We start from the raw sequence: 24,031 nt of genomic DNA, 5'->3' as shown, positions 1-24,031 counted from the left end.
TTGTAGCCGCTGCACTATAAGAAAAGACTATTTAAAGTTTGACAAACTTGAGGCAGTCTTTGAAAGTTATTTAAATGAAATTATCCAACCTTTTTCCCCTTTTAAAGCTATTTGAATCATAATTTTTTTTTACATATTACTTATGTTTGATTGCAGTGAAGGAAACAAAAAATAATCATAAAAACAAAAATAACAACAGAAAATGGTGTCATAATTATGAGAACTAAATGCAACTAAAATAAAATAACTAAAAGTAAACTTGAAATTCTGTTTTATTTTCTTTCTACTACTCATGCAAAAATTTCAACAGAACATAAATTAAGTTTGATACAACAAACTGGAACAAATGATTTCAACAAATGCAACTAAATTATGCAAAACATCTGATAAGAAAAATATTTCTCAAATCATAAAAAATTTAGAATGACTTGTCAGGTTTTTTGTGTGAAAGCAACTATTGATTTGTAAATATATATCATGAAATAAACCTTCCAAACAAAAAACTAATGTAAAGCAACATAAGTTTGACATTTCTGATATGCAGAAAATTATTTGAAGGAAATTATGTGTAAAATTTTGTACAAATGCACTTGGATATCTTTTTTCTAAATATCTGATCAGTAAATCTAATTGATTTAACATCATACGCCAATATGTTTAACATATTTCAATATCTTACTTTATATTCATATTATTACTATGAAAATATCATGATTAAAACACAAAAATTTAAACAATTTCATTTCATATTTCTGAAAATTATTCCTGTAAAATAGATTTAATTATCATAAAAAATAATTTGAAAAAAGTTTTTAAATAAATAAATTACAACTTTAATCCTGGGACACAAGAAAAATGCAAAAAAGGCAGAAATAACAACATTATGCATGTAAAATAATTGCAACTATTACAGATAATTGCAAGTCATGAGTAGTATATTTCACATCAAGTGAATGTCTACCAAGAAGAAAAATAAATGCACTTTAGTTATCTATAATTTATTCATAACAATAAAAATAGTCGTCTACATGTTGTACCTACAACTATCATCATATCAAATACAACACTTCTTATTCATTATTTAGCAAGATTTCCAGTGACTATTGAAAACATTCTTAAACTTAACTTGAAAACTTTGAACAATTATGACTTAAGTTTCAACATTGCTTCAAAATCTTGTCATACACGACAAAGAGAAAACATATCTAAAAAAAAATAATTTCTTTTTATCGAGCACTTCAACATTAAAGACATACATGTCAACAAATAACATTAAATACTGAGTACTCACACTTTGAATTATTTTCATTTGAGGAACCAGGACTGACTATGTTTGTAAAACATGCCTTTTGAAACAAAATGAACCAGCCATTCTCGGTTTCAAATTATTTATTTTTAAAGAAACAGTCCTATGTCTTGAGCATAGCACTTTTAAAGAAGTTTTGGCAAGGGGTGGGTAGTTAATGTTGAAAGACATTAAAATTCACCTTTGTAAAATATTAAAGACTACATGTAACAAACATCAGATAAAACATTCAGATCTCTTTCCTAATATCTATGATTATAAAAATCCTCAATTAAAAATATCAATTTTATCAAAACACATGAAAAAACAAATATAATCATTATTTAAGCATAACCCAGGTAATAAACAATTGAAGCTTAACTAAATGAAAAGCAAATAATAGAACAAATAAGGACTTCAATCCAATTAACGACAGCTAAATAAATAGATGATGATTCATACGAAAAGAAACATTAAGTCATGGTTCAGAAATAATGTCTTGCTTATCGAAAAGAAGCATATCACCATCTTAAATCATGAAACCAAATAAATTGTTTTGCATAGGACATCAATTTGTGAATTGCCTCTTTATTGAGGAACTCACAAAAATAAGTACCCTTGAATGCATTCAAAATAGATGAAAATGAAGCAATTCAAAAAGGGACATTACAATATGGGATTGGCATTTTTGTCTCGTCAAACTGATTAAAACTGGCAATATCTGAATGGAGGTTGAAACTTCTCAATACAATGTAAACAGATTAAAGTATATTTTCTGTGGTTGTCTTTGGTTTGTGTGTACAATATTGTTTGTTTCTTGTATTGTTGCAAACATTGAAAATGTCAAATGACAATAAATAAAATTGAATTTAAAAAAAATATATATATTTTCTGTGTAAGACCATTTAATCATTCATTATTTGCACCTTGACATTTTCTTGAAAATAAAAATTGAATGTGTAAAATAACTGGAAATACATTTCTCTAAACTTTCAATTTATTGCAGGTTTTATCTGACAGTATAAGAATATTACTATCATGCAAGACAGTTATCTATCATATTTCATTACAAACCAGGAAAATGTAAACATATTGCCATTAAAACCAATAAAATTGAGAATGGAAATGGGGAATGTGTCAAAGAGACAACAACCCGACCATAGAAAAAACAACAGCAGAAGGTCACTAACAGGTCTTTAATGTAGCGAGACATTCCCGCACCCGGAGGCGTCCTTCAGCTGGCCCCTAAACAAATATATACAATGCCCATTAACCTACTCTGTGTTTCAACTCGTCATTAAGCCAGTTCTTTAAGTATAGCACATGTAAAACACTTTCCTTTTCTTCTGCTAGCATAGTAAATAGTAATTGTAATGTCAAGGCAGAAAACTGCCTACATAACTTGGTTCACTTGGCATCAGAAGTACAATGAAGTATGTTAAAGTGAACAGAAATGAATATCTGACAATATTAAAGCTACTACATGCATGGTTCACCATAATGAACTGTCTTGGTTGCCTCTTGCATTGCCGAACGGACTAAATGGGGGAGAGTTTTTTGTACTGTTTGGTGAACCATTATAAGAGTTCATGCCATTGTTTGCTGTTCCAAATGAAGAATAACTAAATCCTCTCTTTTCATAATTCCAGGATTTGTTTGTAGAGTTTGCTGTAGATCCTGTGAACATAAAAATATATAATTATTGCAAAATGTCTTTGAATTTAATTTGATTTTTTGGTGTTTTAACACCACTTTTTAGCACCACTTTTCGGCTCTTTAGTGGCAGCCAGTTTTTAATAGTGGAGGAAGTCGGAGTGCATGGAGAAAACCACTGACCTTCAATAGAACAACAGACAATCCTAGTCAATTAATATTGGAGTCCAGTGCACCCACATGAGTGGGGTTTTAACTCACAACCTCAGTGTTGACTGGCTAATAATTACAGTAGTAACCACTTAGAACACTGGGCCAACAAGTCCCCCAAATGTCTTTGGACAATAAGGTTATGATGCAGTCATTTGTTATACCCTGTTATGGAAGAAATGTTGTTCAAATATGACATTGATTATTAATCTAAGAAAACTGAAATCATGCTCCATATATTTTGCCATGAATCATAATTTTTTTTAACACAAGAGCGGCATTTTGACAAATTATGTCTCTTCAATGATGCTAAAAGTCTGAATATTTGAAAATCCTAATCCCAATGAAAAATTTCTAAGAGCTCATCATAAAACTAAAAAGAACCTAAATAATCTATAGCTAAATACAGACAATTGGCAAGGAATCAGAGCTTTGCATGAGGGAAATAAATTCCTGAATTTCAAATGAGTTTTATAAAAATTTCATAACAGGAACAATATCCTTTAAACATGTAGGTCATAAATATTAATACATGAATTTAAATATGAAATATACACAAAGAAATGAAAAGGTAAACATGATGTCATATTAACACAGTGCACCATTTAGTGAACCAAGATAAACCTCTGTATTGTTTTTAATATCCTCAAGATATCACATATAACTGTCCTAGGTTCTCTCCAAAACACAGATATCAAATCAATAACTACAGGTATTGTTTATACTTGACATATTATCAGGATTTTTTAATCCAGACTTTAAGTTTTAACATAAAAAATTCAATGGAAATCTTATTTGCAAATATACATAGAAGATTATCTAATATTCTGTTCACTATAATAAAACTGCTCTGCATGACAAAAACAATGGTTTTATCATTTGAAGCACATATAATCTTCATTGAACTTTCATTTTATTTATTGCTTATAAACAGGAAAAAGGAGGGAATTTTAATATTTAGCTATAAAAGTGGACATAATACTGTGGATCCATTGATTTTCCTGGGTATCAATTTTTGTGGATTGAGAAAAACTTGAATTTTCCTGAATATTTGATTTCATGGTTTTGCCAATCTCTCCATAAAAAATTTGTAGTTCTTCAGCATTTGATTTTGTAGTTCACCTTTATATATACCAATGAAACCCACAAAATGTGGTACTCAATGAAAAATAATGACTCAACAGTACTTGTTAAGATAAAGAACATATAAACTTTGTATTGTAATATTTCTCATACATGTCGTCATACATGTGTAAGGCTAAATAAAAAAAATTTAAGAGGGAATATATAAATTGAAGTATACTTATTGTTTGGGTTTGGTTTTTACAGGTTGCACTGTACCTTGAAGTTTAATACATGTATTTTTTTTCCATATTGATTATGAAGAACCTATACATACAAATGTATTTCTCTTCAAGACACAAATTAGCCAGGTATATGCCAAATACCACTCAAGGTCTATCATTTACCTGTAATTAGCTGATTGTATGTCTTATCTAATATCATAATATTAAGGTGAATGACATAGGTTTTATATCTCCAGTAAAATAACAAATAAACGTAACAAAAACACTTGATACAACCTTTCTTTTTCTTTTATTTCTGTTTCATTATTTATATTTCCTTTCATGTCTAACATGTCTAATGAAGCATGATAGATAATAGAAGTTATAAATCACAGAGTTGTATCATTTCACTCACCAAATTGGTTTTCATTTCCAACCTTAAAGTTTGATCCTCCAAAGTTTGACGTCAAGTCATCTTTACCTGAAAAAAATAATGAATTATTAATAGGATTGAAAAGGTCAGTCTTATAACATATTTGCAACTTCAGCATACGTTGATACTTTTTCTTCATACCTTATAAATATTATATAACTTGTAAGAGGTACTTATATGCTAGTCCCACCCACCTAGTGAAAACAACACCAGTCTGATAATGAGGACCTTCATGGTGATTCTTTGTGTTGATGATTTTCTTTGCAATATATAGTTTACATGTTTAACCTATCTCCTACTGTTGCTAGTCAAGACTAAAAGGTTTAAACATCAACATTTCAGGAAAAATAACTCCAAAACAGATTGTCCAATTTTCAGATCAGATTTTGTTATGATGATTATTTTTGAAGTTCAGACTTTTCACCTAGCTCCTCTAGTTTCAAAAATAGATAGCAAAAAAAAATCACAGAAAAAAATTTAATTTCAGGGGCAATAACTCCAAAACAGTTTGACAGATTTTTGCAACTTAGAGGTCCCATTCAATTTGTTTATCAATATTTCTAGTGTCTGCCTATAGAAGACATATTAAATAAACGGATAGTCATTTTCAGAATGGCTTTCAGCTCATTTTTCGTACATGTAATATTAGTTTAACTTTCTATATTTACAACACCTGTCTTTTCACAAACTACTTACTATAAATCATTTTCTTCTTAACATGTTGTAATCAAATTAAAATCTAATTAAAGGATAAATACTACCCAGCAGGGATCAATAAAATTCATTTCTTATAAAATTGTAATACCATAGTTTGTTAAGGATTATTCTGCTGATAATATGCAGGCCAATAATGCAGATTAAATTTTATTTGAGACTAATCCTTTCTACTGACATGACTGAGTTTCTTTCACACACATGAATGAAGTAGAATGTTCCTTCACATTGGATAAAGTGAAAAATGTTAAGAGAAATGTTATTCAACATTATAACTGTTAACTAAATGTCACCAAGAGTTCCACTTATACATTTTTGTATGAGACATATAAAAAATAAGTAATACTGATGCAAACAAAGCAATATAACAAATATCTACATAGAATATGTCCACCAGCAAACCATTGTTAGTCTAGTTAAATTATGATCAGTTGTAATACATGAATAGCAAAATAAGGAGTTATCAAAAACTTCATCCTAGTTCTAAAAATAACATCGAGAAATTTAATATTATGTTCAAGTAGTGCTGAATCTCCAAAATATGATTTTGGAAATGTCCGCCAAAAGCTGATGGATACTTGTCATTTCAAGACTTCATATTCTATTTAGATTTTAAGTTTGTCTGACTATTTTTGGCACCCATTTTGAAAATGTTGGCAGAAGAATAAATTATGACACCCAAGTAATTGACAGTATATTATTCTATGCAGTTATCAGATTTCTTAAAATTCTTGTTCTATGAACTTGTTTTATGTATTTGGCATCCATTTCAAAGATGGCAGCCAACAGATGATTTATCAGTATGATACAATGAATAAATTTGGAAAATATATAAATATGTATAACATATTACTCCTATATATGATATTACCATTGCCTTTAGTGTGATACAATTATTCTCAGCTCAACATGCTCAAGACAGCTAAATTTTCAAATTAAAAACACAAGGCTCACTGAGTTTTAACTTTAACTGTTGAGAGTAGAGACATATCACATAGCACAAAATTTGGTGGTGGAATATGTTATTCTAGAGATTTTACAGACAAGTTCATCCTTCTTTTCCAATGATCTGCAAAAAGACTTCATTCAGCTTTCTGTAACGTGGCAATAGAAGATTCAGTAGACGCAGAAAAATTTGATGGTACAAGCAAATTTTTACCAATGAAGAACTGAGTTCAAACAAACCACACTTGTGACAAAAAATAAAATTCAACAGGTCAGGAAAAGAAGGATAAATCAGCTAAGAAATATTTATACATCAATAGAATATATGCTAAAATCATTTCACATAAAGATGTTTCTCAGCATTTGTGAACTTTTATCTCAAATTTTTAAAAATGGTCGCCAACAGATACAATCTTATACTGGGAATCAATTTAGAATTGCATATCTAACCTCATTAACAATTTCCATTGATATTCTATTCTTACCGCAAAAACTTGTTTCTTTTAAAAAAATCTTAGATTAAAATAAAACAACTGAAGTTTATATCCCCAAATTTAAGACAAGAGTTATAACTAAAGGACCCTTCATTCTTTCACCTTTCCTTTGCAGAGGATTTTAATCAGTATGAGTTAATACTTCATTTCCATTCTTCCCTTTACATATATTATCAAAGTGGGGTTCTAAAACCTTTTCATGATGGTGTAGTGTATATTTCTGTTACTGGGAATCCCCTATCTGATTTCATTGTTTTATTTTAATACCAAACAAAAATAATCTGTTCTATTGCAACAAGCTTTTACTTATCTTGGTGTCATGACAGTACTATAATTCACATGATAAAATTAAAATACACCTCTCATTCAGATCTGTGGATTGGTGTTCACACCATGTATGATCAATAAGTTCATGTTAATGTTCACAATTTAAATCTCGGTCTATAGTTTGGTATATATTGTGATTTAAGACAGTGAATCTTTATGTGTACTAAGTATAATGTATGGCTTGTAGTATGAAAGTAAAGGTGACAAAAGATAACCTTTAAAACATGCAATAAGCAGAGAAAATATATTTTAATTTTGATTTAAAAAAACATTCAGTCAATAATATTTGTACAAACTTTGAAGTTGTCTTTAAATGATTTGTATCTTGTATATTACAGATTAAAGATAAGAAATAATTCAACACATAAATGTCCAAATGTTTGCTTTAAACATTTGAAGTAATTTGAAAGGGAAATCATAAACAAATATTGTTCTCACACAAAGAAAATCAGCCAAATTGATCTTTTCAAGGACTTTTTACATAGTTGTCCCGACAGAGTCCAATAAAGACTATGATTTACCTTTTATATATATATATATATACACCAAAAGAAATGGTATATGTTTGTACAGTTATAACTTGCCTTTTAACATGCACCAACCAAGGAACTTTGAAAAGTGGTTTCCTACTAGAGAAATGGAACAGGCAGTTCAAGTCTTTTTTACAGTTTTCTGACTAATTACTTATAGATCAAACTAACAAAAAAAATTAACTTTGACCTGTGAACCTTAAAATTGAGGTATATATGTCAGATGAAACATTGGATAGGGTAGAAATTTGCACTGCAAGAGGCAAGCACCCCAAAACCTTGCAGAGAGTTGTTGAATGGGTTCTTCAATATACCTATACCACAGGCACAGCACTCTCCTTATACAAGACAGAAAACAGTCGAAACCAAACATCACACCAAAAATTTATTCTAGAACTCATGTGTTACTAAATTTCTGCATATGGTTATTTTGAGAAATAACCAGAGTGAAAATTCCTACCTTTAACATTCCCATATCTAGAGTAATAAGTATTGTTTGCTTTCAGATTAAGTCCATCTGTAGAAGGCTTTATATTTTTTCCTAAAGAAACGTTTTTCTGTATACTCCATACATCGTCAACACCAAACTGTGTTTCTGAAATAAATTAGCACAGTTTATTATAACTTTATACATAAATTTTATTGTTCCTTACACTGAAATCAAACAATTGAACAAAGACTTAATATGAATACTTAACTTAATAAAGGCTAAGTCTTTGGTTTACCTTGCTGGGATTGTACCAACCCAAGATCCATGTTTTGGAAAGTATTTGGTCTAAGTTAACAGAATCTAACTGACCTTTTTTTCCAAATAGTTTAACTTTAATTGCTTCTTAAAGAAATCTTTTACAGATATCGAACTGGAAGACAAAATCCCTGGCATAGGAAGCCATCATAAGCTGGCATATCTCTATTTTAAATATCTATAATTTTGCTAGGCTTGCTCTTTCTTGCAACAATCCTTATCAGAAAAAGTTGATCCCTTTAATACTAATTGACTAACACATTTATGCCTGTCAGTGATATTTATCATTACTAATGTCTTCTAAAATCATAACACAAGCATTTTTGTAATTTTTTAATCAATGATACACCTTATCGCTATTTAGTTTAATCCTGGAAAAACAGTCATATATACAACTTCCTTTTTGGGTCATGCCGCTGAAAATAGAGATCATCAGTAGAGAGCTGAGGGAGGAAAAACTTTAGAAAGCGATCATCAAGAAACTTTAATAGAGTATGATCCACTTTTTTCGAAATGGAAATTGAAATAAAAAAAATATTTTGTTTGGAATATTTACGGTAGTTTAAACAGGTCACATTAAAAAGTATCATGCATGGTGAATTGTTTAAACAGGGTCCCAGATAGCTTCAACTGGATGAAAAAGTTGTGTAATTTTAGAACTTGTCCGGAATGGAATAAATAGGGATTAGGTATATTCAGCGACATTAGAAATTTTCAAGTTTTTTGTTATTTGAAATATGCGGGTTTTTTGGGGTTTTTTTCACATATAGATATATATAAGTGTGTGTCAAAGTGTTAAGGGGGCTTGCTGGGCCTAAATCAACTTTTTTTTCTAATACAGAATTTTGCTATTTTTTTCTATGATTAAACTTTTTCTTATAACTAATGGAAATATAAAATAAAAATATGGGGTCACCGTTCATTTACGCTTACAATTTGCGTCAGTCCTAAAGGGAGATAATTTGGAGCTTTTTCATTGATATAAACATTTAAAAGTCATCTGTGGCCAAACCAAATCCATTTATCTGGGTGATTTTTATACCATATTATAAAGTAATAACTAATAGTGTAATAAATAAAATTTGTGATGAAAAAACAAATGTTAATTTTTTTTGCTGAATTTTTGTACCCACGAGCCTCCTTTAGGTAAATTGTTAGCTTTGGGTAAATATTTGTAGGTGGGTTACTTGGTTATTTTTATCTTCATCTCATTTTTCATCAATTTCAAATACTGATCTTCTGTAATCATGGATATTTTAACAGCTTCTATAACCTATGGGGTAATGTAAGGGACATGAAGAGCTGAACTGGCTTTATAATGCCTACTAAACGCATCTTATGACTTAAAAGAGATCATCACTAAATATCTGTCTCATTAATATAACTCCATATTTTATTCATTTTTATGTAAATAAGTATGTCAACTATCACAGTATGACATAATTAAAGTACCTCTAGGAGAGGCCTGTTGTTTACGTGGAGAAAATGTCCATTGTTCTTCTTGGTCTTCTTTCTTTGGACCACTGTACAGAAACTTCTTTGTATTACCTGCAAAAAACAATTAAAATTTTATGAATCTGGAACTTCTGACCACATGAATAACCATTAAATTAAATAATATTCCAAGGTTGTTTTTTTTTGTAACAACCTTGACTACCCAAGAGGGTCTTGCATGGTTGCTACAAAGCAGATAACATAGAAATAAATTAGAAATAATTAGAGACTAAAAATGAAAGGAAACTGAGTTAGTATGCATATCTACTATCATCAATTAACAAAATGATTTGAAGGAAACATTATTTGAAAATATAGTATAGAGCTGTCTGCAAAGACAAACATTGAATTACAATATTGTATTTTAAAAATTGCAATATTAAATATATACAAAAAATTTTCCATTATAAGTTGGTGAAGATTTATATTTTCACATTAAAAGAATGGAAAAGAAACTCGACCAAAGTTCTCAAAACAGGCTATAGCAAACACACAAATAAATATATTGGACCTATTTGTTTGATTATAAATGTAGCTAAAGCTAATTTAACAACACGAACAGAATATAATTGTATGCTTTGTCAGTGAATCAATATCAGTTCTTGTTTTCCTTATATAAAACTGATAACATTATTTTGGTTCATCATTGATTTTTCCTCTTGACATAAAATCTATATTCTATACTTTATAAAGTTGTTATTGAGTGGCTATGAAAACACTCACTTCAAATATCTGCATTCTTTCTTTGACTAGAAAAAAAAATCAGTATTTTTCTTTTCCCTAATACATGTACATAGTCAAATGTAAACCAATATATATTATAATCTTAACTTCTTAAATTTAGAGTACAGCCATGTAAACGGTTACAACTCTAGATTTCAATTATGTGGAAAGGAAGCACTAGCTATAGGCCACCATAAGCTGAAACTTTAGTTCAGTCTAGGTGTCCAAGTAATCTAAAGTGCTTGACACCATATCCCAAAACCATATGATATGTTCGAATCCCAGTGAAGGAAGAACAAAAATTTGTGTCCACATATTTCATGTATTTGCAGATTTATATATAAATCAAAACAACAATACATCAACCTTTTATATGAAAAAAGCTTAGGGTATAACTAGTACTAGATACACAAAATATGGGTTTAACAAAAGGAATGGTGCTTGCTTCATTTGAAACCTTTCATTATAAAATAATGAGAAATTTTTAAATCATATTCTCTGATCCTTTTTTTTAACTGAGGTTGAATTGTAGGTCCTGGACTTTCAAAGCCAATCAAGACTTTTTAAAGGTTCATAAAATACTCTGTTATGCTCAAGCACTTTTAAAGGGAAACAAATCAATATTTTTTTAATAAAAAATATATTAACATGAAGTACATATATTGGTTATTAATTTCTGACTATGAAAGCATTGTTTAGTAAAGTTAAGATCTTCAGTACAAATAGGAAATGGCCTTTGTATGGACTAAAGCTCATAAAAAGAAAATTAGCAACAGTAATTTCATGATAAAAATCTTTAACTGATAATGAGAACTATAACAATGGTAACTTTTTTCGATAATGAGTTTTTAAGAAATCAATTTACCTTTATTATATCCTGAGCTAACAGTCATTATCGACATAACGAGTTTAACAGGAACTACTTTGCTAAACCATGTCCGTGTTTAATAATTATTACTTCAAACTTTATAACAAAACACTATTTATAATTCCTTCTCAACATTTAAATGTTTATGGATTAAAATCAATTTAATACCTATAACCTATGACTAAACAATTATAAATATTGCCAAAAACATTCAACAAAGCCTGTTGTCTTCAAACATGAACCTGAAGGATCAAGTACAGCAAGACTTACTTTACAGTTTGTCCAATAAGATTTATATTAAACCTTTGGTGAAAGCTGATGGTACATATGACATGTCTCTAATACAACTTTCTCAATTGTTTAACTAGGAGTAGGACACATGCCAGGCCTTGCAGTCATAAAAATTTGGAATACGATTATCATAAGTTATAACTAAAAATTCAACCAATCAAAATGTTGGATTTTGTGTTTAGAGCACAAATCTTATACTCCTATTCCATTTTACTTTATAATTTTCATTATAAATTAGTAGGTCCAGATCTTGAAGTTCATTTTGCAAGAGTGCAGGAATTACGCCTACAGTAAACTATTGTAAATTTATACAGCTTTTTCAAAAACCACACCTTTTCAGGAGATATACATACATTGTATATATATACATAAACGCCTAAATAGTGTACATATATATATGGAGAGAGAGAGAATATCATGTTTGTATGAATTTTAAGGACAAAAAATAGACCATTAATCGCTTAATTTCCTCTTTCAATAAAAGTATCTATTTATGTTATTAGATATATTAAGACACTAAGACCCGTTCACACTAGGACATTTTTATCGATTTAAACTAGACCGGTTCACTTTAGATTGGTTTAAAGGCTAATGTGAACGCTTTGAATCGATCTTCAATCGGTCTAAAGTATACCGATCTTACTTTTTAAAAATGTGAACGCAGGGATCGGTTTAAAATAGTATGATTAAATCTAAAATAATTTATGCGCATGTATAGCAGCAAAACTATCTCAAAGGTTCGTTGTTTAACCCATATTTCTCTGTTAAAAGACCTTTAAAACAAACTGAGAACATGTTGTCTTGGCCGTAGCATAGATTTGCGAAATATGTGCCTTCTTTTCTTATGTTGATTTATTTTCTTTGCAGGAACCGCTGTATTTCCAGCGTCATGTTGTTACTTCGTTGCTCCAGTTATTTTTTTGAAAATGAAACAAAACTGCAATAATGCCAGTATCAAAAATTTTAACTTGTGATTCAAGAGAAACAATAACTTTTTCAAATTTTTTTGTGTGTATCAGTGTATCAACACACGAACTTGATAAATCAGTTCAATTTATACACAATGTTTACACGGCTTTTACTGGTAAAAAGGTTAGATAGATTGCGTTTTTAATTGTAGTGTGAACGCAGTGGTTCAGATTAGACCGATAGAGATCGTTTAATATGATTAAAGATAATGTGAACGCTAACTGGTTTTATTTAGATCGATTCAAATTAGATCGATAATAAAAAATGCTAGTGTGAACATGGTCTTAGAACCCTTACAATAACTATTAGCCTACTCTAAACTGATTCCTTTTTTTCTAAACTGTGTCAGATTATTCGAGTGTTAGAGAATTCCTAATGCTGACTGGAACCATTTTACAATAACATCATTTACTGAATTTGAGAAAATCTGAAATGAGCATCAAATTTATGATAATTTACATACTTGCATATAGAAAGTTGATAAAGTTTATCATGTTTATAATTTCAAATTGCAAGTCATTTTGAGTTTAAAGTACAATTATCATGTGTAATATTTAACACACAGGATAGTCATTTTTTTTTTCATTTTAATTTCATTTAAATTCATTACATTGTTGTAAATATTTATTACAGTGTTTACTATTCTAGTACATTGTGTAGAATGTCTACATGCAATAAATTTCAGGCTATTGTAATGGTTTCACAACAATACTGGAGACAGAATTCACAGTACAGACAAATACTCAAAAGGTTCATGTGTTCTCATTGAAATTAACATTGTTGTCAGTTACATATTATATTAACATAACATGTACAATTGATTTCATACAACTTTTACTATAACCATAGATGGGTATTACATCTATGCTATAACCATGACCACATCATCACAAGCATATTGTTTTGTTCCTATTTTAAAAAATGTTGAGTTTGAAAATTCTAAACGACATGTATTTTGATATTTATTAAAGATAAATTAGTTAAAATACATGTTCTTATCATAAAGAAGCTTATTATAAAATTTTCTTCACAACTAAGACATGTAAGAGCTTTGACATCTGACCTAACAGTTTTGAATAAAAATAAGCATTTTCTAGATGTGGTATCATCATGATCATAGCAAAAGTCTTAAATGAGAGAACTATCCACCATAGACCAAAGATGTAACAGTTTACAATTTGCTCCAAATACTTTCCTCAACTCTTATCTTACAATCAAAATCTATACTTATAACCATAGATACTAGGTATACATCTATGCTATATTATTTATACTGAAGAAATTGTCAACGGTGTTAGGGCTAGTGGAGAGGGCTGTATCCCTCACCCACATTATTTTCTAGTAAATTACCATACTTATACTTGCATTAATACCATTTAAGTTTAAATATTTTAATGGTATTAAATATCAACATTTAAGCCTTAAATCTTTTCAGGACAAACATTATTTTAGAATTCTAGTTATACAATAATAAGTCTGTAATTCATGATGTTGCACTTTTATAATCATGATAATTATAAATGCTAAAAGCTATAGCTCAAAATTATTATCAATTTTTAGTGGTTTTTTTCCAAAAAATTGATATGAACATTCCATATTAATACTATTTTCACTTAAATATAAAATCATTAGTTTTCTATTACTATTAGATATATTGGCTAAATTAAGACCAGACCCTAAAAAATTTGAACTATTATAATCTCTTCAAAAACACATCATAACATTTATTGTAAGCCAGTTTTTTTTTTAATGGAACATTAGTACACCAAATTCATAAAAAGCAACAATTACTTGTTATTAAGCTCAAAACTTTTCATTCTTTTCCAACATTCTTTTCCAAAGACTACACTCAAGTCTTTGATAGAAGAACAAATGAAATCATTTGCCTTCCTGTTGAAGTAATCAATCAGAAACTGATTTTCACATTAAAATTGATCAATAAAAATACTGACATTATAATTATATCAATTAAAGTAAGAAATTGTTAACTTTACCTTCAGGCTCCATCATAAGATGAGTTTAAACATGTTACAATTATTCCTTTTTCTCCAATTATATATATATATCCTTTGTGACAACTATCTATTTTCATTTAACACATTACGCTGTACCAAATTTAATATGATTAATATCATAAATATGACACAAAATACACAATTCTGTATTAATCCAGGTGTTCAAATGCTTCAGAGTTTCTTCTAATCAGTGAAGCACAAATGGATGGACACACTATGACGTTCCTGTTCCGATCAATAAACGTGATCACGTTTACTTTTGTGATATATATAAGTATATAGGTAAATAGACCAGTTATATCAACAACTTTAGAGAATTTATAACATTTAAATTTCCAACAGGTAAAATGATCAATGGACTATTTCAATATGTTGCTTTGAAATTTGTGTAATTAAATTACAACCTTATTGTACAAGGATCTATAAACTTTGATATCAGTAGTTTGTTGACAGGAGAAAACAGGATGTCAAAGTTCATCATTACAATCATTCTTCAATGTTCTTATAATTAATTGATTATTAATTTGATGTTGAATAGATATATATTAAATTTTCAGTGTTTGATTTTTTTTAGTGATTTCCTAATTATGTGATCATGGCTTCCCCATTTATAGCTGGCTATGCGGTATGGGCTTTGCTCATTATTGAAGGCCGTACAGTGACCTTTATAGTTGTTAATTTCTGTGTCATTTGGTCTCTTGTCATTGCTTGTGGAGAGCTGTCTCATTGCTGATGAAAATTTTCGTTTTGTCAACAAAATTTCAAAATACATGTAATTAATTGAAAGCCAATAAAATTCCCAATTTTTACTCCTCATTTCCTTCAGTGGTTTATGTAACATAGTTCTAAACAACCGAACAAAATGTTAAATGAGGCGCACAAGAAATTCTAATGTCGAAATCATAGAACAATGAAAGCGACATAGGCTCTTTGAGTCTCTTGTTTGTTAAGTAGCAGGAGTATATTAAAGTAAGATAAAGATTACCCTGACCTTTTGCCTGTCCAATGATATATGTTTTAAATATCTTTTTCAGACTTTAAAATTTAAAAAACAAAAAAATGTCAACAAGCCAAAAATTACATTGTTGACCTGTCCTTTTGTCTTTTAATAACTTTAACTTTCACATTTTATTATATTATTTGAAGATACAAGTTTTCAAGATTTTCATAATAATATGAGAGGATGTGCTAAAATTGTAATGAGACAACTTTCCACCATACGGCATAGAAGAAACTATATGTGACTGTTAGGCCTTCAACAATAGAATACACCTTATTGCTACATTTGTATCTGTTAGTTTAAATTATCATTGACCATCACAGATATTCCTGTTATTTCATGACGTCATATGTTTGACCTAACAATGCAAAAGTGATTGTAGAATGTAGTATGACATCAATAGTTCAAATGTTACAGATTCCAAAATGGTGATTAGGTTTATCAGCAAAACCATTCAAGTATAATAATACTGCTACGTATCACATCTATAGAAAGATCTTGGGAAGCTTATATGGACATAATCCTTTATTCCTAGCATATAAATGAATATTGCATATTTAACATTCATTTATTTATTTTCACAGTAAATCAAATTATTAATTACATGAATTAATAAGGTCTAGTCCAAAGTACAGGAATACAATTCAAAACTTATATAACACATTAGACTATAAACTGTGAGGTATCAGGGTATAAATACTAGTGTTAAATTCTACTGTTAGATATATCTCTGATAAGAACTTGTCAGGTGAATAACACTAGGTCTAGTCAGAAATTCAATCAGATTGAATACAAAAAAATATCAATTTAAATCTGTAACATTAAATGGTTCTTTTTAAATGACAGGAATAATTGTGTTTGAGTAACAGACATATCTGTTTACGAATCTTCATTTAAGACTTAATGGTCATATAAACTAAACCACACTATCCTTTTTAATTCATATAAATATGCATTGCATTAGATGTCAAAATTATTATATACATTTGTACATGTATTAGGCCAAAAAACATTATATGTCTGTTTACGGTTACCCGACCGACCCTATTTTGAGCGCCGACCCTAAGCCATCTTATTTCCGTGGTAAAGTGAAAAATAAACTGAACTCGTGTCAGAAGTGAAGATAAGTGTTGCCTGATACATCCCAATGTTCATAATCGTGAATATGATAGCTGTTTTAAGGAAATTCGCAACTCGTGTGATGTGATAAACATTTTGCCGCCATTTTTTTTTCAACCAATAACAAAGGGAAATAATCCAATCATTAAAGTTACAATAAACTCGGCACATGATCAACTCCGACCATAACAAGACGAAACCGCACTCTCAAAATCATGTCACAAAAAATAAAATAAAATGGAAATACCGACTTACCTACCCTATCCTTTCAAAGCATGTAACTTTAAACAGACATGTATCTTTTTTGGCCTTAGATACGGTTAACAGTTCAAACTCCTAAATATAAAAAAGAAGATGTGGTATGATTGCCAATGAAACAACTGTCCACAAGAGACCAAAATGACACAGACATTAACAACTATAGTTCACCATACAGCCTTCAACTGATATGACAATGTAAAACATTTCAAACAAGAAAACTAAAACCCTTATGTAAATAAAAAAATGAACGAAAAAAAAATATGTAAAACATAAACAAAATTCATCATTGTTCATACTGTAAAATATAAAGAGCTAATTTTTATTACAACACTTGAGTGGCATCAAATTACTTTAAAAGGATCGTGATGAAAATGAATCATAGAATTGCACAGATAAAGCACTCTCCCATGTGATGATGTGCATGAGAAAGAAATTTCAAAAGCGATGCAAAATCTGTGTTGTTCACCTAAGTCTATGTGTGTCTTGAACAATGAACAGTTACACTATTAAATTGAACTAGCATAAATGCATTGATCAGTCAAAAAAAGGGGGGTCCAACCCCAGGACCCCCCCCCCTTGATTTGCCACTGTGTGGGCAGTATTTGGAAGAAAAACTGAACAAAGTGTCTAGGCCAAAAAGAAATATATGTCTGTTTCCTGTTCCCGACCGACCCCAACTTAAAACCTCTGACCCTAGATCTTTTTATTCAATTCTGGAAAAAAATCATTTCCGGTCCAATCCAGATCCGTATCTTCCTATGCCCAAACAATCAGAATAGCTGCTCCCAGCACAAATGTACTACAATTAAGGGAGTGTATCAACAAAAAAAATACGAAAAAAATTAAAATCCCAACCTACCGACCCTGATTTATTTGCCTTGGCAGCAGAAAACAGACATATATATTTTTTTGTCCCTTTCATGACTGTGATATCATTATGACAAAATATGTCCATGAATTTAGATTACTCAGGGTCTTCAATTTTCTTTAATGATTATTGAAAATAAGAGGACTCTTTTATAACATTTGTTCAATATACATGTATAGGGTGCACATGCAGCCTATGAATCTGTGCACATAAGACCTATAACTTCACTTCATTCAACTGAGAAAATGATAAAGCCAATAATTGAAAGACATTCATAACATTAATTATTTCATAAAATCATCTGTTTGTATGGTTGCACCCTCAAGATTTGTGAAATGGGTGTTCAAAATTTGGGAAACCCCTGTTTTGAGAGTTCATTTAATTAATTTGCAGATGTCTTTACTAATCATTTAAGTGTAATTTCATAGACGATGAAAATCCCATTTGTCTGTTATCTTCAGAACACTGTTCATTTACAAGCACCCAAGGAGCAAATTTTGAAGGCCTTGCGCAAATACTTGAGATCTTTGCGCAATCAGTTTCTTTGTTGAATTAATGAGATGAAACATTGAACTCTAATAAAAAAAATTGAGCAAACCTGGGAAAAATCATTAAAGGCATGAATTTACATCTCAAAACTTGAGAACTTTTGTGGGATTGTAAGAAAAGTTTACTTATACAAGTAAAGTTTTGAGAAAATTAAGGGGAGATTATTCAAACATTATTTATTTACTTATAGTTATTATGGTTATATGTGTTTATTTTTATTACTTCTTCAAGTAAATAAAAGTAACTTGTACAAGTAGTACCCCTGACTGAATGTAGTGGAATTTGAACCAAACATACTAGACACTGCTAATGATGCAGAACAAAATTTATTTCATTCTGATATAAATATGACCTAAATAAAACAAATTTTATATGATAATGTGATTTTTTTAATGGAAATTGGCTAAATATGGTACAATTGTAAATCACAGGATTGCAGTTATAAATAAACTCTTGAACTTTTTCTATCCCTTCAGAAGGCTAAAACAATTATAAAGATAATTTTATTTGTGTTACTGTGCGGATATGACAAAATCAGCTAATGCACGACCTCACCTGCCGCTCAGACACTGGGGACTCCACTGTAATAAATTTCATCTAGAAAGTTAACATAAAAAAGTTTCCTTTTTCTTTTCTGAAGAATCCATGCCCCACTGGCAAATCGCCCCACACCTTATTGCCCCACTTTTTCACAAACTCGCCCCACTCTTGTTTACAAACTCGCCCCACTTATGAAAAAGGGTAAAATCCCATTGCAAATAGGTTGAATAACATACGCCACTCATGAAAAGAGTTAGAATCCCGCTGAAATAAGGTTTGCCAATTCGCCCCACTCATGACAAATAGATAAACCATGATGAATTTGTTAGTGCCAACTTGCCCCACTTTATATGAAAAAAGATGGAATCCTGTTGTATATCTACATGTTTATGTCCCTGCCCCACTTCAATACCTATACAAATCTTAGTGAAGTGCTATAACATCAAATTGCTATTAATTGAAATCCTTCAATTGAATGATTATAATACAACTAACATGTTTCTTTTCAATAGACAACTTTCGAGTTCGATGCATTTCCGTCAAAAACTCTGAACGTTGATAGTGCAGGGATACAGCATAGCCAGAAATTAGTAGTGGTTTTGCTAATTAATATTCATAATATGTAAATGAGAATTGTAACACGTGATAGTAGTTTGAACTGGACTGGCTTGATCATGTTGATATCATTAAAACCATTAAAATCTTTAAAACACGGATATTATAAGTTGCCCGTCACAGAGTCCTTATTTACAATCACTTTGATATTTCTGTAAAGTTGTCAGGCGGTCAAAATCAAAACAATGAACGCGAATTTAGTGAATTTTTTGTGCTTTCGTGAGTTTACTCTTCTTGAAATAGTGACATTTTAACTTTACGCGGGAACCTAGAGTTCAACGACTACACATACAAGGTTTGGACTTGCTTATTCTTTGGAAATTCAAGTTTCAAATTTCACCCCGGCAACCTGTTTTTGTAATGACCTCAGTAGCCAATTTTCAACACGAAGTCTGCAAATTGGACGTTTCAGCCATTTTAGCCTGTATTTTACACTGCAATATTAAAAGCCTTTCGCTTCGATTTTTAAAATACCTCAGGAACCTGTATTTTTGCAACAACAGTCATTATGCTTCGTTTAAATGGTGTATATTGTTGTGTATATTCATTTTCTGCCCCGGCAACCTGTCTATCCCTTAAATTAAAATTAAAACAGACATTTTTTTCTCCCTATCATTTTAATGTAATTTCCGTGACCCGTATCCGATTTCTTTAGTATAGAGGCCCCTCATGGGGGGGGGGGGGGGTCCTAGTAATCACATAATCACCATTTTTTTGCCAATATAATCACATAATCATTAAATATTTGCTTATCTTTAGTAATCAAATAATCATAAACTAAAAATACAGTCCTAGGTAATCAAATAATCATGAAATATTTGGCTTAATAATCAAATAATCATTAAAAAAACGGCCAAGTAATCACATAATCAAAAACCCCATGAGGGCCCTCAGTATAATATTCAAATAAGCAAAGTGGCGTTGATTTCTGGATATGGGCGATCCCCTCTACTTGTAAACGAAGTCACAAAGGTGCGCCTAATTGACGAGTTTTTTCCGGTGACGGATGAACTCGAAAGTGGTCTATTGTTATACAACTAAAGCTTACAAGTATAAAGTTATTCTCCAATGATGATACGAAAATGTATTTGCAATTATATTTTAATAATGTTAAACATCATTTAACTTAAAAAATAATGGTTCAATAAATTTCGGGTTTTTTTTGTATTCTGTGTAAATTAGTTTTCATTTTAATAATTGGGGCTAGTTGGAAGACCTGAAAATTTTATATTGAAGCAGATTTTACCTTTTTCAATAAGTGGGGCAAGTTGACTGGGGAAAAATTAACGGGATTTATCCCTTTTCACAATGCAAGTGAGGCTATTTTTTGAAAGTGGGGCGAGTTGGTAAACCAGTTTGAGGCTCTCTTAAAAGTGGGGCGAGTTGGTGAAAAAGTTGTTGGTGTGGGGCGTTCTGCCAGTGGAGCGACTTGTCCTGCTTCCCTAATACAACCCATATTGGAGGGACTTTCCCTTACCTAAGGGCTATCCCTTTTTTTGAGTAGTGTTTTCAGCCTGCATGATATCAGAATCAACATATTTTTTAAAAGAAAAAACAAGATGATGACCCCTCTGTTTTTACAGAAACAGGTGCCTGTCTAAATTATAAATGTGGTGTATTTTATAGATGTGTATAGACCGAATAATCTGTCTCTTGTGTGGGTACATTTGTCATTTCATATTTTCTTTTCATCATTTGGCTATTTATTAATATGAGGCAGGCATTACCTGTAAATGGGGACGAAGTCTGTATAAATTATTTTTTTGTAACTTGAATAAATATTTGTTAAAAAAAGAAACGGAAATACCGCAACGTTTCCGATTTTGGTTCTGTTGTTAGGGATTTTAGTTGTGACGTTATTTATGTTATGACGTCATATGCAATGTAAACAAAGAAACGCTATCATCAAGTAACGTTTTTTCATATCAAGGAATTATTAAAAATGAAATTGGTATTGCGTTCCTTCCTATTTTATACTAGACTGATAAATATATATTTTACTCAAAGTTTCATACAAACGAGACCGGGAAAAGGAGTACATTGTAGATTTCTGCGCAGATGCGGGAATTCAAAACATGACATCAAAAAAATTGAACGATTTTGAGTTCATTAGTACAATGAAAATTTCGGGAAAATTTTCCCAATTTTCTTTCTTTTTTTTTTTTATTGATTTTTCTACTGTTTTTGGGGACTTCGTCCCCATATTATTTTTTTTTTTTTTTTGTGTCCATAAATAGCCAAATGATGAAAAGAAAATATGAAATGACAAATGTACCCACACAAGAGACAGATCATTCGGTCTAAGATGTGTAGTGTTTCAATGTGACAAAAAAAATCGTAATATGATCATACTATACGAGGGATTGCCGTCGTTCCTCATTTATGGTATAAAAGTATTTCGTTAATCTGTTAATTTGACATTATCAACAATATATTCCAATCGTCTGCCAAAAAGTCCCAAAAACTGTCCTTGTCATGAGAACGAGGCAAATGGAGTTACCTACCTTTCAGCAATAGCGGGAAACTGCGCAAACTAATTACCAACATTGTAATAATCATATTACCAGACTATAACGTACAAAATCAAAAGAAAGCCAAAATGATACCTCATAGAAGTCAAAGGGGTCTCTTCCTATAGAAAGGTTTACAGACTTCCAACCTGTATGGATAACTTATTGAAATGTCATATGTCAATGAGGTAAAATTTCAGTAATATATCAATGTAATTGGTAGAAATTCAATTGTATTATATATGTCTCTGGTCATCCGAACATTATTCAATCCCCTGTTTGCCGACTTGTCCATTTGGTCAGTTTATTTTCTATCTATGAATTTGACTGTCCTTTGGTATAGTTCGCCCCTCTTTTCGTACGGGTTGTTACTTGAATCTATCCTATTTAACTTGAAACAGAAGTTTCAATCAAGATACGGCCTAATGCATGTATGTAAAGCAAAATTATATCCGGGTGAAATTTGATCCGGAGGAAAAAATGTCACAGGAGTTGTTGTTATTTTTTTTATCCGGAGGAAAATGTTTCCCTGTGAAATTCTATCTGGGTAGTTAACTTATTGAATAATTATTAGAAAAAATTTATCCTTTACAAATACTATGAAATAATAATTGTGTATTTGAATTAAAGCTAAATTGTCATTGAAAAAATTTCCTGAAATATTCAAGTTAATATCATGCTTTTAAAAAGAAAATTATCATGAAACAAAAGAAAGAATTTCAAAAATCGTAATTGTGAAATAATAGCATTATTAAATAAGGTACCGGAAAGTGAAACGCATGTAAAAGTGAGTTGTTTTCAGATTTCAGTACAAATATCAATTAAAAAGTAAAGGTAGAAATATAACAGTGTGCACCACATTTTTTATGTTATTTCGAATAGACAGAAAAAATATTACAGTCATTTCTTATAATTTAATTCTAAATTCCATTTCAAACCGTAGAAAACCACGAAAAAACGTTGATGACGTCACGGCCACATGGGCTGATAACAAAATAACGTCACCCATTACATCCAAAATTAAATTATATTAAAATATCTGAAATATAAATTGCGTATAATTACCTCCTTTTGATAAATTATGCAAGTTTGTTCTACCTTTGTGAAACATTTTATAATTTCAGGTAAATATTGATTGCGAGTAACTTCCATAATAGGTAATGGGACTCTATTACACAAGGTTTTGTAAAAAAAATCTATTACACAAGGTTTTGTGAAAATACGGTACGGCAAATATATACCGGTACATACTATCCGCAAAACACAGATATATTTTCACTCCTAAGGAAAAAATATACCTGTGAAATACCATGTCTGAGAAAAAAATACTGTGACAAATTATCCCCAAGATAAAATATCACAGAGGAAGTAATAAACCGTTACATGTACACGTCATAATTTACGCTAAATTCATCAGGTGTAATTTTTTTTATTGTGTCTTTAAACTAGCTGTCAGTAACTGCTAGTACTCTCAGATCGGTTCTTAATGTCTTTTTGTAAATTGATGTGCAAGTTCGATTCCCTGCCACGTCCGCTCTGTGTTTTTGATATATGTACTTCTGCTTTCTATAGATCTTGTGAGGTAAG

The 24,031-nt window shown here is 30.3% G+C and overlaps 1 protein-coding gene across 3 annotated transcripts; it reads right to left on the bottom strand.

Moving 5' to 3' along the window:
* Nucleotides 1–254: 254 nt before the first annotated feature.
* On the bottom strand, nt 255–22,439 carry LOC139493201 (probable ATP-dependent RNA helicase ddx17). 3 transcript variants are annotated; one of them, XM_071281402.1, is made up of 5 exons: nt 22,287–22,439; nt 10,075–10,170; nt 8,338–8,472; nt 4,850–4,915; nt 255–2,962 (listed from the first exon to the last, which is right to left on the bottom strand). In XM_071281402.1, the coding sequence occupies exons 1-5, from the start codon at nt 22,312–22,314 to the stop codon at nt 2,778–2,780; spliced, it is 510 nt and encodes a 169-aa protein (XP_071137503.1). In that variant the 5' UTR covers nt 22,315–22,439; the 3' UTR covers nt 255–2,777. The 3 variants fall into 3 exon arrangements, with proteins under 3 accessions (XP_071137503.1, XP_071137504.1, XP_071137502.1); XM_071281403.1 differs by lacking the exon at nt 22,287–22,439 and adding an exon at nt 14,962–15,224; XM_071281401.1 differs by lacking the exon at nt 22,287–22,439 and adding an exon at nt 11,705–11,802.
* Nucleotides 22,440–24,031: the final 1,592 nt, after the last annotated feature.

This window comes from Mytilus edulis, chromosome 10, assembly GCF_963676685.1.
Source record: "Mytilus edulis chromosome 10, xbMytEdul2.2, whole genome shotgun sequence".
Classification (NCBI taxonomy): Eukaryota; Metazoa; Mollusca; class Bivalvia; order Mytilida; family Mytilidae; genus Mytilus; species Mytilus edulis.
The sequence above is the reverse complement of the archived record's forward strand: the minus strand, read 5'-3'. Positions and strand labels throughout refer to the sequence as shown.

What these genes read in the sequence shown, in the direction of transcription:
- LOC139493201 (XM_071281401.1), bottom strand. Translation starts at nt 11,741, where the DNA reads ATGTCGATAATGACTGTTAGCTCAGGATATAATAAAG. An exon ending in ACAACAGGCCTCTCCTAGAG is followed by an intron (nt 8,473 to 10,074) that starts GTACTTTAATTA and finishes AATTTATTTCAG; the next exon opens with AAACACAGTTTGGTGTTGAC. An exon ending in TAGATATGGGAATGTTAAAG is followed by an intron (nt 4,916 to 8,337) that starts GTAGGAATTTTC and finishes TATTTTTTTCAG; the next exon opens with GTAAAGATGACTTGACGTCA.